Source organism: Mus caroli, unplaced genomic scaffold (assembly GCF_978045245.1).
Source record: "Mus caroli unplaced genomic scaffold, Mus_caroli_1 scaffold_14, whole genome shotgun sequence".
In the NCBI taxonomy this organism is placed as follows: domain Eukaryota; kingdom Metazoa; phylum Chordata; class Mammalia; order Rodentia; family Muridae; genus Mus; species Mus caroli.
Window position 1 is genome coordinate 22,702,205 of NW_028227269.1, and position 16,047 is coordinate 22,718,251.

At 44.3% G+C, this 16,047-nt stretch overlaps 1 protein-coding gene and 1 pseudogene across 9 annotated transcripts in view; one reads left to right on the top strand and one right to left on the bottom strand.

Annotated features, from left to right (window-relative positions):
• The window catches only part of Mboat2 (membrane bound glycerophospholipid O-acyltransferase 2), a 130,395-nt gene that overhangs the window by 48,153 nt on the left and 66,195 nt on the right, over nt 1–16,047 (top strand). For 8 of the 9 annotated variants that reach the window (XM_029484759.2, XM_085830259.1, XM_029484754.2 and 5 more), the window contains exon 3: nt 3,573–3,650. In XM_029484759.2, the coding sequence (XP_029340619.1) occupies nt 3,619–3,650 (32 nt within the window). In that variant the 5' untranslated portion in view covers nt 3,573–3,618. Of the gene's footprint in view, nt 1–1,472; nt 1,528–3,572; nt 3,651–16,047 lie in introns of all 9 variants that reach the window. The other variant, XM_029484757.2, reaches the window with a different exon arrangement.
• On the bottom strand, nt 13,358–15,555 carry LOC110307255 (translation machinery-associated protein 7 pseudogene; annotated as a pseudogene).

Sequence of the window (16,047 nt, forward strand, 5' to 3'; positions counted from 1 at the left end):
GGACTTTATGAAAAATCAACTAAGAATAATTTATCCATGCCTATCATAAATCAATCAACTGAGCATAATTTATCCCATCTCTACCCTATTATTGCCCTTGGCTGGCTCTCTACTAGGTTATGTTACTGGACTGCCTATGGTGGGCGTATGAAGTGCTGGGACTTTGCCATTGTCTTAAGACCCAACTAGATGGTCCTTTTTACTTTTCGGATGACATCAAGTTTATGTGATCACAGTTTTCTCAGGTTTCTGCTTTGACTTGGGGGAGCTAGTGTGTTTTTAAAGCATCACACGACTTTTCCAGCACAGACTAACGTGATGGACTGTAACACGCTCATTACCCAGCTTCAATAGTTACTAACCTCCCGCCCTTATTTTATCTTTTCTCCACATCCTAGAGCATCTTGAAGTGTATCTCGGTGTGTGCATTCACTCATCGATAGCTAAGCATTTCATATGGGGTAGCATGTTTTCCTGAGGCTCGGAGGCATTGCTAGCTCAGGTTGCTCTAGGAAACTCTTTTCGCTTTGTGCTCTGGAAAAGCAGATGTGCACCTTGGGCAGGGGAAGGTGGGGGTGGGGCAGGGTGAGCGAGTCTCTCTGCAGTCCTTTGCTGAGGACTCTCACTGTGTTAAATCTTTACCTGATAACACAGCATCGTAGTTACCAGGCTTTAACTGAAGGTTAACCAGTCAAGTCTCAAGTTACATACGGTGATGAGATACTTACTTATTTGGGTTCTTTATTCTTAAGAGAGAATTTTAAATAATTCTTCGGTTAAGAGGGAGCGATTGCTAGCTGGAATTACTTAATGGTGAATATTATGGTTTATTTGCATTTGTAAGTGCATATATTTTTTTTTTTTACAGCTTGCCTTTGGAGGACACATTTGCTCCATAAATATAATTGCCCCCTTCCCCTTTTTTCTTAGTGCCTACAAGCTTCTTATAACAATTATTATTCACTTAAATATCTTTGATAAGACTATACTGTATTAGTTGACCTGTGAGGTGGCTCAGTGGGTAAAGGTGATTGCCGCCAAGCCTGTTCTCCTGAGTTTGATCCCTGGGACCCACATGGTTCTGTGCAGAAACGAACCCTGCATGTTGTCCTCTGACTTCCACAGGACCATAGACAAAACATGTGCACAGGCAACAACAACAAACAAATGTAATCAAAACTGCCCAGGAAAGTACAGGGTAGTGAAAGCTTAGATTGTGAAGCCAGTCAGACCTGGATGGAGTATTGGTGCTCAGTGATTGGCAAATGCTGTCTTTGGGCACCCTAATAATCTCCTTAGCTTTATTTGTCTGTAAAATGGAACCAGAGATTAATCACTGAGGCCTGGAGCACCCTAGAGGAGCACCAGACAGTGCTGGTTAGCATGAGCAGGGACTGGTCTGTTACGCGGTGAGTGTTCCTTATCTGAAACTCCTGGGATCAGAACTGTCTGACTTTGGAATATTTATATAGGCTTTCCTGGTTGAAGGTCTCTGATACACAAACCTGCATTCTGGGATGCTCCAAAGTAAGAAACTTTTTTTTTTTTTTTTTGAGTAAATTTGTGTATTAGGGAGGCTCAAACTGTATTACCGTTATCCAGTCAGCGTCAAGATGGGCATTTCTCTGTCCCATCTCTTTGTTACCGTTTGTTTCCGATAGTATGGAATTAGCTCCTCCAACACCTCCCATGTGTTACTTCATAATCCCGGAAACCTGACATGGCTAGAGCTTGCTTTCTGTGCACGAGGTACTGATGAGGCGAAGCTCAGTGAGGGGCAGCGTGAGGAATCTCCCCAGTGTGATAACTGGGTAGAGCCGGGACCTGCTGCCATTTGTGCAGTCCACAAAACAGATGAGTTCAGTTGCTAAGCCTGACCTACCACAGCAGCAAAGGCTAGCATGGTGGGTAGTTGCCTAAATGTTACACCCAACAGGCAGCTAAACGTATCAGAAGCAGGAGCCTGAAGACCGTCAAGGCGCGAGAGCGATGTTTGAGAAGTAAAACTGTTGACTTCAAAGTCTTCCTGTCCCAAGAAAATTTATGCAGAAAAGGGAATACTTTTTTCAGTAATCCTCAGACGTGCTGCTCCGCCCTTTAAGAATTAAAGTCCTTCAAAGAGCATAACAGTCTCTGGCGACTTTCCTAAAGGTCTGCAGGTGGACTGCTGATGTTGATAAAGAAGATGATATTTCACTATTTTAAAGTTTCCTTCTATTTTCATTTATGCTTATATATGCTCTCCTGTCTCCTCATAGCCCTCTGATTGTAGCAACACTGCAGGTCATAGCTGTTTTCTGGAGGCATGTATGTGGTGTGTATACCCGTGTATGGGTGGAGTGTGTGGTTATAGAGATGCAAACTGGCCTTGCCTGTACAGTGGGTAAAGGGCCTATCTTCTACAGACCTGTCTTGGGATCTACTTTTTATTTGTAACTTATCTATAGAAATGTGTAAGCATTTTTCCATATTCTTGTTATTGATAGTCTATGATAAAGCAATTTTAGTCATGTGTTAAGACCCTTATTAAAATTTTGTACATAACAATTGCACAGATTTATTGTAAATCATGGCATCAAAAAGGGAAGTTAAAGAAGGGCAAGTGTGGGCTGGTGAGATGGCTCAGTGGGTAAGAGCACCCGACTGCTCTTCCGAAGGTCCAGAGTTCAAATCCCAGCAACCACATGGTGGCTCACAACCATCCATAATGAGATCTGACTCCCTTTTCTGGAGTGTGTGAGGACAGCTACAGTGTACTTACATATAATAAATAAATAAATAAAACATAAGAAGGGCAAGTGTGTATGTGTGTGTGTGTGTGTGTGTGTGCACACACACATATGCACAAGCACATGTGTGTGCGCTCAGGAATGGTTTGGGTTGGGTTTAGTCCTAGAGGTCCATATCATATTTTGCCTGAAATTTATGAAGTGACTATATAAAATAGTTTTGCCATTAAAATACTTGATTCCTGTATTGAGACATTAGAAAGGCCTGCCATGCAAGCCAGGACGTTCTACAAACACATCATAGTAACTTACTGTATTTTTAGAAGGAAGCTCATTAGATTCGAGCCACTGTGCTGTGAGAATAGATCTGGGTGTTTTTAGCAACTTGTTTTGTGAATGGTACTTAAGAAGGTCAGCACAAACCCGAGATGCTGCTCTTGGGGAAGTTGGGAAATAGGAGTTCTGCCAGAACTTTTCTGAAAGCTGTGTTTATTACTCCTTTTAAAGTTACTGTTCCTTGACTTATGAAGAAGGCGGCAGTCCTTGATACAAATGGCCCCACACTGCTTTCCTGTGGTTAGGTTCTGTGGAGTGCTGAGGCATTGAGCTGGGCTTCTGGGGCTCGGTTTTATTTATCTAGCTCCTTTGGCCTGAGGTGGGGGGCACCTTGTCCAGGGTGTTTGAAGAGTGTCCTTTGGGCTTTGGGTTTAAGGTTTTTGTTTTTTGTTTTTGTTTTGTTTTTGTTTGTTTGGGAAATGTTCTAGGTTACACATGTACTTTCCCATCTGTAGCGTTTGAACGTGATGTTTGTGGCTGCTTCTAACACATTCTTACTTTTTATAGGTATGCCTTACACTTTCTTGTACAAAGTGGGATTTCCTACTGCATCATGATCATAGCAGGAGTGGAGAGCATGCACCAGTGAGTATTGACTGCATTCATATAGAAAAATACCTTTCACCTGAATAGAGCCTGATCAAAAGTAGTAACAGAGTCACATTTATTACACAACAGTACTCCAGAAGGGTGATGATTTCTCAAGGAAGCAACACAGTATAAAATCTTGGTGTGTGTCCCTCTCCTGTCTATGCAAGTCAGCGCTGACATTTAAGGATGGGCGGTTCTTTGATGTGAAGGACTTGCAGTGTGGGATGTTCAGCAGTACCCCTGGCTCCTACCCATTAGATACTAGGAGAACTCTGAGCTGTGACAAAAAGCAGATACACCCTTGAGGGCGGGATTGTTCCTGTTTAGCACAATTGGCATAGTGTACAGGTGATTAGCAGTAGAGAACAGAACTAAAGTAGTAGATGGAGATTTAGAAGGTAAATTTAGGACTGAGTAACCAGAGGGAACTCTGGGAAGGAGGCAAGGAAATAATGTCCCTGTTCCTGGCTTGAACACTGAAGTAGTAGAAGCAGTTGCCCAAAGTAGGGATTCTGAAAGTAGAGACCATATTGAGGGGTAACCAGACCTCCCAAAACTGTGTTTGGTGTGCAGTAAACATTTAATGAGTATTTACTGAGTCAGTGAATGTAGACTTAAGCAGCTGTGAGATGCTTAGCAGCAGCTGAATAGCTAGATAGCTGGGCTAGACATGTCATGTAAGAGGCGCTTGAGAAACCCAAGGACAGGGTCCGCCTGCAAACCCTGCTAGTGACATTTGGCATATGGTGTATGTGACTGGATTTCTGAGTTCCTAGAACACATGGCTCCAGGAGTTTTGCATAAGAAATCAGAATCTCGGCACTTGATTAGTACTTCCCTAAATCTAATTTTATTTTGTGTCTTCCGTGGTTGCCTTGATTGGTCAGTCCTCCAGCTGTAAGATGCTGTCGATTGATTAGTCAGGCTCTCTAGCACAGGAGCTATAGGGTATAGTATACAAGAGGCGTTAGTAGAGAGGCTTACACAGCCTGCCGCTGGGTAGTCCCTCAGTGGCCGTCGGAGTTCTTCAGTGGCACACTGAAGAGCCAGAGAAGCATTCTCTGTTCAGGTAGAGGGAGGCCCGAGAACAGAAGTGAGCAATGATGTAGCTCTAGCCTAAGGCTTAAGGACTGGAGGGCTCCCTGACAGCCATAGGTGTGAATCTACACTGACTCTCTGGAGTACTGACACTCTGGGCAGCAGCAACAGACCACCCACTCAGGAAGGTCTGAGGACGAAGACGCCCTCTACATTTTTCTTTTGGAAAACTGGCAAGCTTGTTGGATGGTGCCGCCCTCATTTAGGGCAGGTCCCTTCTGACTTGCCGTCCCACAGGCCAGTTTTTGGAAATGCCCTGACAGATGTACCTAGAAATGTGCTCTGTGAATCTCCTGGGTGTCCCTCAACTCAATTAAATTGACAAGATTAACCTTCACAGCTGTGAGCTTCCTTTCCTTCCACACCCCGTGCTGGCCTTCCTGCTCCTTCTGTAGATGTGTGCTTTTAATTTGGATAAGAGGAAAAAGAACATTTTGATAGTGTTGTATCATTATAACTCTATTTTAAATGTTTAAAAAGATTATTTTTATTTATGTGTACGTGTGAGTGCCTACTTGTCTGAATGTGTATCACATGTATGCAGTGCCTTCAGGGTTCAGAAGAGGGTGTTGGATCCTGTAGAACTGGAGTTATAGCCATGTGGGTGCTGGGAACCCAACCTAGATCCTCTGTAAGAGCAAGTACTCCACTGAGCCATCTCTCCAGTCCCTACACACCCGTGCAAAGCCTTGGACAGATAGCAGGTTCAGGGTGATACTTCATAACTGATGAAAAATAAAGTTGTGTTTCTGACCTGGGTGGTAGGAGGAAAAAGAAGATGAAATTGCTGGGAACGGAGGACTAGGCTGCTGGGAATCGGGATGGGCTTTTGTGTTGGAATGGTAGGCAGTTCATAGCTTTAAAAAAAAAAAAAGTTATGCCTTGTCCTGAAAGGCAGGAGTTGTCTGTGCAGTCAGTGTCTTAACACTTCAGGCATGTACTGTACAGGGTGGCAGCTGCTAACTGCATGTAGCCCCGTAAGTTTGTGTGGCTGTTTATTTATTGGTTTTTCAAGATAGGCTTTCTCGGTGTAGCACTGGCTGTCCTGGAACTCTGTAGATCAGGCTGCCCTCGAACTCAGTGACCCCTCTGCCTCAGCCTCCTTCCTGACTGCTGGGATTAAAGGTGTGTGTTTGCATGACCAGCTCCAGCTCTGTGAGTTTAAATTTATGAACATGTAAAATGCATTCTTAACCCACCTTTATCCAACACTGAAGCTGAGGCATGAGGTCTTTACATTTGAGGTCCTCAAAACAAAAAACAAAAGACACTAAAATACCCAAATAATAATACAAACAATAATAATAATAAAATAAGTATCAATTCAGTCTGATGGGGTCAGACCTAAACACGTATACATATGAGCAACAATAAATAGATTCAGTAGGGTGTATGTATGTATATCTGTGTGTGTGTGTGTGTGTGTGTGTGTGTGTGTGTAAGTGTGTAACAATAATACTTATGGAAGAAGAGGTCGTGAATTTGAGAGGGAGCATAGTTGGAGAGGGAGGAGTGGAAAGGATGCAAACATTCTTCATGTATGGGCCTCTCACAAAATAATTGTAATAATAAGAGTCAGTCCTTGGATTGTAGCAGCTGCATTTCAGGTGCTTGGGAGCTGTGTGTCTGTCATGTTCAGCGATGGTTTTGGCCAGTGCACGTAGAGAGCATTTCTATCATTGCGACAGTTCTGGATAGCGCTGTGTGGTGGTGTGCAGCTCTGTAGGATGAGTAGTGCTGCCCTCTGCCCTCTACAGTAACTTTTGGGGGAGAAGATGCTACTTGTCCGTGCATTCTTGTGGGCACTGGAACTCGGTGCTGGGTCTGTCACTGCTGATGGAGTTAGCGGGAGGCCTGGCCTTTTGAGTTGTCAGTATTAAAAACAAACAGTAGGAGGATAAATCATTAGAAAGATGTGTATTTTGGTCTCCTTTTTTGTTGCTTCTATTTCAGTTCACGCACACAGGACTTTATCTTTTCGATTTTGTTTTCTTCTTGCTAACATGTATTCCTTCTTTTTAGTGTAGTTTTGCATGATATAAATAGATTCAGTAGGGTGTGTATATATGTGTATGTTTGTGTATCTATGTGTGTGTAACAATATTAAATATTTATTTGAAGGACCAGAGTTTAAATCCTTAACAATGGAAGCTTTGTACTTTTCTGAGTGTGTAACACTTGTGATTTTTATGAGGTACTCATTATATAAGCGTTCCACTTTATGTAACATTACCATGTGTCAGTTAAATATTTTTTTTTATTTTTTTGAGACAGGGTTTCTCTGTGTAGCCCTAGCTGTCCTGGAACTCTGTAGACCAGGCTGGCCTCGAACTCAGAAATCCGCCTGCCTCTGCCTCTCAAGTGCTGGGATTAAAGGCATGTGCTACCACTGCCCGGCTGTCAGTTAAAATATTTTAATGTACTATAAACTTGATTTCTATAGCTTCCTTTTAAAAACACTCATATACTGTATCATTCAGATCCATATCTAGATATTTATCATTAGAACCTAAGAGATGGATCAAAACCCATTAACTAAGAGTGCTTGTTCTAATCATGTGTGCCAGTCCTTGTAAGACAGAGGCAGGTGGATCTCTGTGAGTTGGAGCCCTGTCTGGTCTACAGAGGGAGTTCCAGATCAGCCAAGACTCTGTCTCAAAAACAAAACAAAACAAAACAAAACAAACAAACAAAACAAAACAGCACTTGCTTTTGCAAAGGACTGGGATTCAGTTCACATTACCCACATGGTGGCTCATAACCACCTGTAACTCCACTTCCAGGGGATCCCATGACCTTTTCTGACCTTGGGCACCAGATATGCACTTGATGCACAGACATACATGCAGGCGAAACATTAGTATGCGTGAAGACATCTAAAAACACAGAACAAAAAAAAAAACTTTTCTGGAATCCAGTGGTTTTTTTTTCGATAGTATTTTTATGTAGGCTTTGGAGTTGGGGTGGGGGGTGTTGGTTAGGTGACTTTTGGGAGGGGTTAGGGTGAGTTGTGGGGGAGGGGTTGGGTGAGTTGTGCTGTAGGGGAGGGGCTAGGTAACAGGCACTCAGGAGAGGGTTTAGAAGCAGAGCAGCCGGTCTCTATTACTAGTGGGTCTAGGCTGCTATGACAAAATGCCAGATGCTGGTGACTGATAAAACAGCAGAAACTTATTTCTTGAAATTCTGGAGGTTGGACAGTCTAAGGTCAAGTGCAGCAGACTTTGTGTGTCTGCCTAGAAATGCTTCCTGGTTCATATTCAGCTCTCTTCTACCTATGACCTGAGGTCAAAAGTGCAATAGTGCGTGCTCTTGCTCTCCTCTGTGAGGTCTTGTTTAAAACCTGTGTATAAGGCTCCTGTATGACATTATCGCACGCAGAGCCCCACCTCCAAATATCCTCATGTAGACATTAGGTGTCAACACCGGCTCTTGGACACTAACATTTTAGATCACTATGAACTAAGATAGTAATTCTTCCTAATTAATATCAGGAGATCTGGGCTTTTGCTGGATTTAGCCAACATTTTCCAAAGTAGGATTTGGCAAGCTGTCTCTGCAATAGACCATGTGGTGAACTTTAGGGTTTGAGAGTCATAAAGCCTTTCTCACAACTATCAGACACTCTGTTCTTAGGATGTAGAAGCAATGGGAGTGTGCTGAGCTCCAGTAAAGCCGTATTTACAAAGACAGAACTGGGCTAGATTCAGCCAAACCATTTAATAAGGAAAGTCTTGTCACAGGTTGTGGTATAGTACCTGGGAGATGGTTCTCAGTAAGTGTCTGCTGAATGAATGAATGAATGAATGAATGAGTGAGTGAGTAGATAGTGGACTAGTATGTTTTCTGCTTGGTAGCAGATCCTGTCCTCCTGACCTCCTAGTCTTGCTCCAGCCATAGCCTCTGCCTCCTGTAGAGACTCATGGCTACATGTTGGCCCCGCCCTGCAGGATTCTTGCAGAGCCTCTGCTTGTCCTCTGCCTCCAGCCCACCCAGGAGCAGAGCTGCCTCCTTGATTGCACTCAGGACCATCTGCTGCTAGGTGTATTTATGTCTCCTCCTCTTTCCCAGAAAGAGAACAGGGCTGGGGGTGAGGAAAAGGATGCTGGAGCCACTTCACCTGGGTCATGGAAGATGGAAGGAAGAGATCGGGGCTTCAGCACACTCATGTGGGTTTAGGAAGGCTTTTTTCCCTACAGAAGGAAACACAGCATGGTTGGATTCCATGGTATTGTGATATACTTTTCAATAGTGCTTAATAAGCTTTTGTGAATGGGTGTGCGAACCAGAACACCCTTCTTGTTCTACTTTAAAAAAAAAAAATCTGTGCTGAAAAATTTGCTTTCAGCTTCATGAAGACAGTCTCAAAGCTTTGAAAACAATAGAAGAGAATGGCTATTATCTTAATATAAACTGCAGAAAGGTAGACCGTGGAAGGGTATTGGTCCCGAGAAGTTAGAATGTTTTCCTTGTAAGTTGGTGATTGTGAACAAAACCAATGACCCAGAGAGTAAAATGTGAGAAGTGTGAGCGCATTTGGAGAGAAGGGGCAAGCATGTGAGGCTCCGTGCTGTGGGAGATGCCTTCGAGAGCTACCCTGTACTGCTGGGACCCCAGTATCTTACAGAAGCAGCTAAGGGAGAATGTATTTTGCCTCACAGATTTGGTAGGTTTTAGGTCATCATGATGAGGCAGGTTCCTGGTAGTAGGAGCGTGTGACAGACAGAGTATTCCCATCAAAGCAGGCCAGCAAGCTGCAGGGTTGAGCCCAGAAACAGGATTACAACCTCAGAGTCCTGCCTTTTGTGACCTGCTTCCGGAAGGCAGGCTCCACCCCCTAAAGGTTCCACAGCCTCCCAAACTATACCTCTGAGGAATAGGTGCTAACAACACGAACCCAGGGGGACGTTCGGATTCAAACCATAGACGGTCCTGAAACCGAGGTGCCTACCCGTGTGGCTAGCCTTCATTACTGTCCTGCAGTTTCCAGAAGCTAAGAGAGAATCCCTTTCCTTAGTGGGTGGTAAAAATCCAGCAGCAGACTAAGACACAGAAAAGGTCAAAGTCAAACTCTGACCTCCAGCAGTTGACCTCGATGGTAGATTGTCCAGCAGTTGACCTCGATGGTAGATTGTCCAGCAGTTGACCTCGATGGTAGATTGTATGGATGTTGGGTTTGGAGCTGTACTGTGTGGGATTGAATTCCAGCTCTACCAAATTTTCACCAACTTTGGGATTAGACCTTTCAGGGCCTTGGATGAATTCGGCGTCTCAGCTGAGGGGTACTGTGTCATAGATGTGCCATACATATACTGGGTATCTGGGTATGCTTTAATTAGAGAAAAGGATATGAACACCAGGAAGCAGCATTTAAACTTGTAGATGACATGCTTTCAGAGGCCACCTTCAGTTACAGAGTTTGGCTGGGTCTTTTTCTGGGGTCCACTGGTGTCATGACTGAGAGCCCTGTTCCCCCCAACCTCTGTATTATTCTCTAATATTCACCACCGTGAGCTACAGTTCACTTTGGGGTTCCCCAGAGTTGAACTCTTTTGTAGAAGACTTTGCATTCCTCTTGTGCTTGAGCATATAGATAAAGCCCATTAAGGAAATGGTCTGTTACATTCTGTTCTGCTGACCGGACTTTTATAGCGCTTGGTTTTGAATGTACTTTGTCTGGGTTGGGTACTGGTTCCTAGTGTTTACCTATGAGGCTTCTAGGCAGTGTTAGGCAGTGTGGAGCCTCTCCTGCTCAAGGCCCCAAGTGCTTGCTTGGTGGGGTCAGGTGCCTGCCGTGCAGTGGAGTGCTCTCGGCCCAGCTGTTTGCTCTCCCTGGGGCTCCCCATAGAGCACGGCTGGCAAGGAGGGGTGGTGCTGAGGGAGAGAGGCAATTTTAGCTGATAGGGCCGATATCGCAAGGTCGGGTAGTCCCAGGGTCCATTGCTATTGAGACACTTAAGTGTGGGTTCCTAGATAAAGAATGTTATCTGAATTATGCTAACCGCGCTCACACTGAGTGGTGATCCTCCAGCTGCCATCTGGTAGGCAGAAGCCTCCAGCCATTTGAAAATGTGTCCTCGTGAAGCTAATTAGCAGTGGTTAGTGGCTCAGCAGTAACTCTGTGGGGAAAACATTAACTTCTCTGAGGGTAATCCTGGGATCCTGTGAGAGACAATAACATGTGGCGGGAAGGGAAGTGGACCTCACTTCTATTTTCCTTAGCGTTCTCTGTGGACCATATTCAAGAGCCTTTTGCTGTTCTAAGGAAAGTGCAGGCTCTCTGGGGATAGCTGGCGCTGACTAAATGCTGTGTTTCAGTAGGAACTCCAGGTACCTCTCCAGTGGGTTTTCTTTTTCTTTTTTATACTTCCCTATTCGTAGGTCATGTTGCCACAGTTGCTATATATCAGGCATTGTGCCAAGCTCAGCCACTGTCACCCACTAGTGACACCCTTCATGTGGGTGTGGCTTACCCATTCCACCAAGGTAACTTTCTGGTCTTGAAAATAATAATCATATATTACTTACAAATGAGGTAGTTCTAATAACTAAAGTGTGACTACTGCTTGTTAATGAAGTATAAAGATTAATCTTTGGGCTTTGAGTATATCCAGAAACTAATAGTACCTTTGTCCCAAGAGTCTCTAATTCATGTCTGAATATTGGAAAAAAAAAAAAAAAAAGGCTCCTGCAAGCATTGTGATGGATGGATGGATGATGACAGTGAAGTCTGTTATTTGTTTTGATGCAGTGCAGTTTGTATAAGACTGGTGTTTTATGTCAACCTCATCTAAGCTATTCTCATTGAGAGGAGGGAGCCTCAATTGAGAAAATGCCTTCATAAGACCCAGCTCTAGGACATTTTCCTTAATTAGTGATTGACGGAGAGGGCACAGCCCATTGTGGGTGGTGTCATCTCTGGGCTGCTGGTCCTGGGTGCTATAAGAAAGCAGGCTGAGCAAGCCAGTGAGCAGTGACCCTCTGTGGCCTCTGCATCAGCACCTGCCTCCAGGTCCCTGCCCTCCTTAAGTGCCTGTCTTGACTTCCTTTGATGAAGAACAATGCCTGGAAGCATAAACCCAATAAACCCTTTCCTTCCTTGCTGCTGGTCATGGTGTTGATCACAACAGTAGAAAAGGTTTTCAAGGAAAGTAAGTGTGGATGCTGGGTTATTATTTTCTTTTGAGTTTTAGGTAAGGACTGCAGTTGTATTGGAAGGCTGTGGTTACTAGATGCCTACTAGATGCCTACGAGATAACTCCGCCCCTTGTGGTGTGGTACATCTTGTCTACCTCTGACAGGTGCACTTTCTGCACGCCTGGCTTAAAGAAACTTTTTATTTAAACAAAAAGGTTTTTCTTTGCTTACCAGCTAGCATAAACTTCCAGATACATGTTTTGAAAGAAAAACAGAGCCGGGCGTGGTGGCGCACGCCTTTAATCTTGGGAGGCAGAGGCAGGTGAATTTCTGAGTTCAAGGCCAGCCTGGTCTACAGAGTGAGTTCCAGGACAGCCAGGGCTACACAGAGGAACCCTGTCTCAAAAAACCAAAAAAAAAAAAAAAAAAAAAAAGAAAGAAAACCAGATACCATCGAGATACTGTGTGTGACATTTTTTGATATCAGATTCCTGAGAATGCAGCATCTGGGGTGTCTTCGAAAAAGATTTAATCTTTAACTAAGTCCTTGAATAGCAGTGATCTCCACAGTTTATTCAAAACTGTCCAGAAGTTTTGAAATGCTTTGCTCGATTAGTAAATTTGTAATAAATATAGATTTGGTAAACATACCAGAACTATAATTTTAAAACAAATCTGTGTAGGAAAAAAAATAGTGACTTTTTATTATTGCCAGCTTATTCCACCCTCCATATTTAAATGCTCGTGAAAGGAAGGGTGAAACATGACAGAAAGTATTTAATGACCTAAAAACCTGCCTGGCACTTAGGTGAAGGGGTATTAGAAATGTGAGCATCCACTTCCCATGATGAAAGCCCAGCAGTTGTTTAAATAGAGCCCTGCCGGAGGTGGGGTGGCTTATCTTTTCCTGACCTTGACCTTTGCCCAAGGTTGCAGCCTGAGCTGCTCCTTCTGTAGAAAGGAGATAGCAGAAGTCCAGGCTGGATCTGGCCCTTCTGCCTTTCTGAGTTTTCTGTAATCTTGTCCCTTATTCATATGCTGGAAACAGTTTCCTTTTGCAGCACCAAAGATGAGAAGCTGCTACTAGACTGTAGAATATAAGGTCCACCTGCTGTATAGCTCTCCGAGACATTAGAGCTCTAAAGTACACAGAAAGTTTAAATCACATGCTCTTTCTTTGTAGCTACTTACATTGTAAAGCAGAAAATGTCAGTTCTGCAGAACTATTGTGACTGAGTTACTCCCTGGTAGGCTTAAGTGTTTCAAGGGTTCTGGTTTTCCTTGGTAAATTGGAGGAGGCATGAGGAATGATTGACTGAAAATACTGTCAAAGACAGAAACATGTTTTCTTTTCTTGGTTAGGGTTTAACTGCTGTGAACAGACACCATGACCAAAGCAACTCTTTTTTTTTTTTTTTTTTGCCAATGCATTATTTACTTTTTTTTTTTTTTAACAAAAGTTTATTACAATGTACAACAGGCTTCAGGATAAAATTTCATTCTAGCTAGTACATGGCAAAGATGTTATGACAGGGAATCCAGATGTTTAAATAGGAATGGAAGAGGAGGGTCAACATCACCCCAGATGTGAGGTACAGCTTACTTTTTGCCAGATTTCTTAATTCCACCTGTGGCCAGGGGGCCCTTCCCGGCAGCCTTGGCTTTTAGCTCCTCGAGTTTCTTCTGTTCCTCCTTTTGTTTCTGCTTGAAAGCCTTGTCTTCCTCGTCCATCTCCTTGGCCTGCTTCTTGGGCTGTTTCAGGGGCTTCTTTTTGTCACCTTCCCGGCCCAACACGGGGCCTCCAGCCCCTTCACCAGACCCTGATCCTATCCCAAGGCAACTCTTATAAAGGACAACATTTAATTGGGGCTGGCCTACAGGTTCAGAGGTTCAGTCCATTATCATCAAGGCGGGAACATGGCAGCATCCAGGCAGGCATGGTGCAGGAGTTGCTGAGAGTTCCACATCTTTATCTGGAGGTTGCTAGCAGAATACTGGCTTCTAGGAAGCTAGGATGAGGGTCTTAAAGCCCAGACCCACTGTGACACACCTACTCCAACAAGGACACACCTACTCCAACAGGGCCACACTTTTTAATAGTGTCACTACTTGGGCCGAGCATATACAGATTGTCACACTTTTGTTTCTTTGTTTTTTTTTTTTTTTTTCTCTTTCTTCTTTTTCAAATTTTCAAGTGATCCACACGATGGTTTTTTAAAACCAGTCTCTAGTTTCTGTGATCTATAAATTTGACATCCTCTAGTCATATAAACATGTACACACATCAACTTTCTTTTAAAAAAAAAAAAAGGGTAATTCTTGAGGCATAAAGATTCGGGGTGGAAAGAAGCCAAGGAAGGGAGGCTAACTGGGAATGTGGTCTCTGCTCGGAGTCTGGTCTTGTCTTTAGGACTTAACTGGGTGAAGAACCTCTGCTTCTGTTCTATCCATTATCATCCCAGCTTGGGGCACCAGGACGGGGGCCGGGGGTGGGGGTGAGCGGAGGAGAGGACTTCATCTTTGCTCTCTGGTTTTCTGCCTTGTTCTCCTCCAAGAGCCAGGCTAGGAGACAGGAATGAACCCTCCTCCTCTCTCCCCACATCACAGAGCTGCCTTGGCTTCACTTTCCTCTTGGGTCATTCTGGGCACTGGGCATTTCTAAGCACTTGAGAGAGTGCCCAGCATGTGCTAAGGCCCCAGAGGCTGGCAGTGAGCATTGGCTATTATTCTCTCCCTCCTGACACCTTGGGCCACCATTGCTCCTCTTTGTTCTTGTACCTGGCCTCTTGTCAGCTGTCCCAGCTCTGCCCTGTCCTGTGCCCTGCTGCCCAGGTGGCCTTTCTAAATGTCCGTCTGATCACTCCTCTCTCCTGCTTCAGACTCTTGAGTTGGCAGCTTTGCAGAGGCTTTGCGGCTGCCCTGCCTGCCTGTGCACTCTCAGTTCATAGCACTGACTCCTTGGCTGCTGCCAGACCAGCCATAATGAACCGTTTGTAGTTGTACACACACCCCCTACTGTTCCGCACTCTGCTCCTTTGTGTTTGCTGGGCACCCCACCCCCACATGAATTCCTGCTGTCCTTTCCCAGCCCTGTCTGCCTGACCCTGGAGGGCCCTTTCCCTTCTCTAGTGGAGTGAATTACTGCTTTGCACAACTGGCAAGCTGCCTGTGTTATGGACCCTGCAGGAGAACCCTTGCTTTCAGGTGGTGTGGCACCACAGCTCAGTCAAGTCCCTTCACCTCCTTGGTTGATGTGACGACAAACTATCCAGGTTACCCAGCTCCTGTCACCTGTTTCCTCATTGTTAAGTCGGGAGTAATAGAGATTACTTTCATTGGATTGTCTGAGAATCTAATGAGACCCCTGAATTAGTCAGGGTTGTCTAGAGGAGCAGAGCTGATAGAATGTCTGTCTGTCTGTCTGTGGGATTTATTTATTAGAGTGGTTTATAGGTTGTGGTCCAGCTAGCCCAACAATGGCTGCCTAACCATGGGAAGTCCAAGAGTTTAGTCATTGTTCAGTCCAGGAGGCTTGATGTCTCTGCTGGTCTTCACTACCTTCTGGAATGCCAAAGAGATATGCTCTAAGGCCAGTGAAGGAACGGATTTGCCAGTGAGGATGAGGGCGAGCAGGCAGAGTGGGAGCTTCCTTTACTTCGTCCTTCATTTAGTCTGTCGGCAGGAGGCGTAGCCCAGATTAAAGGTGTATCTCCCACCTCAGAAGATCCAGATTCAAGGAGGGTCTTCCATTTCAAAAGATATAATTAGGAAAACTCCCTCCCAGGTGTATGCATCCGCTTGGGTTTTAGACCCCTTGTCAATGTACACAGAATCACATCTCCTTAGAGCATGCTTAATTTCCAAATGAAAACAATAGCCAGGTCATAATGTTGCCCGGCATGATAAAACTTCCCCAGGTACAAACCACAAGTGTGTTATACATTTTAGAAGAGGTGGCAATGTTTCTTGAGAGACATTCTTTTAGTATCTCAGGATTTAAATATGATAACCACTGATATTCTTTTAATTGGTGTTATTACATTATGTAATAAATCCGGAAGTGAAATAGAGATATCTGCCCAAACACATTCTTAACAAAATGTGACAGAAACACTCAAGTCAATTATAATCGTCTTCCTGCAACTGCATGGCCTTAGCT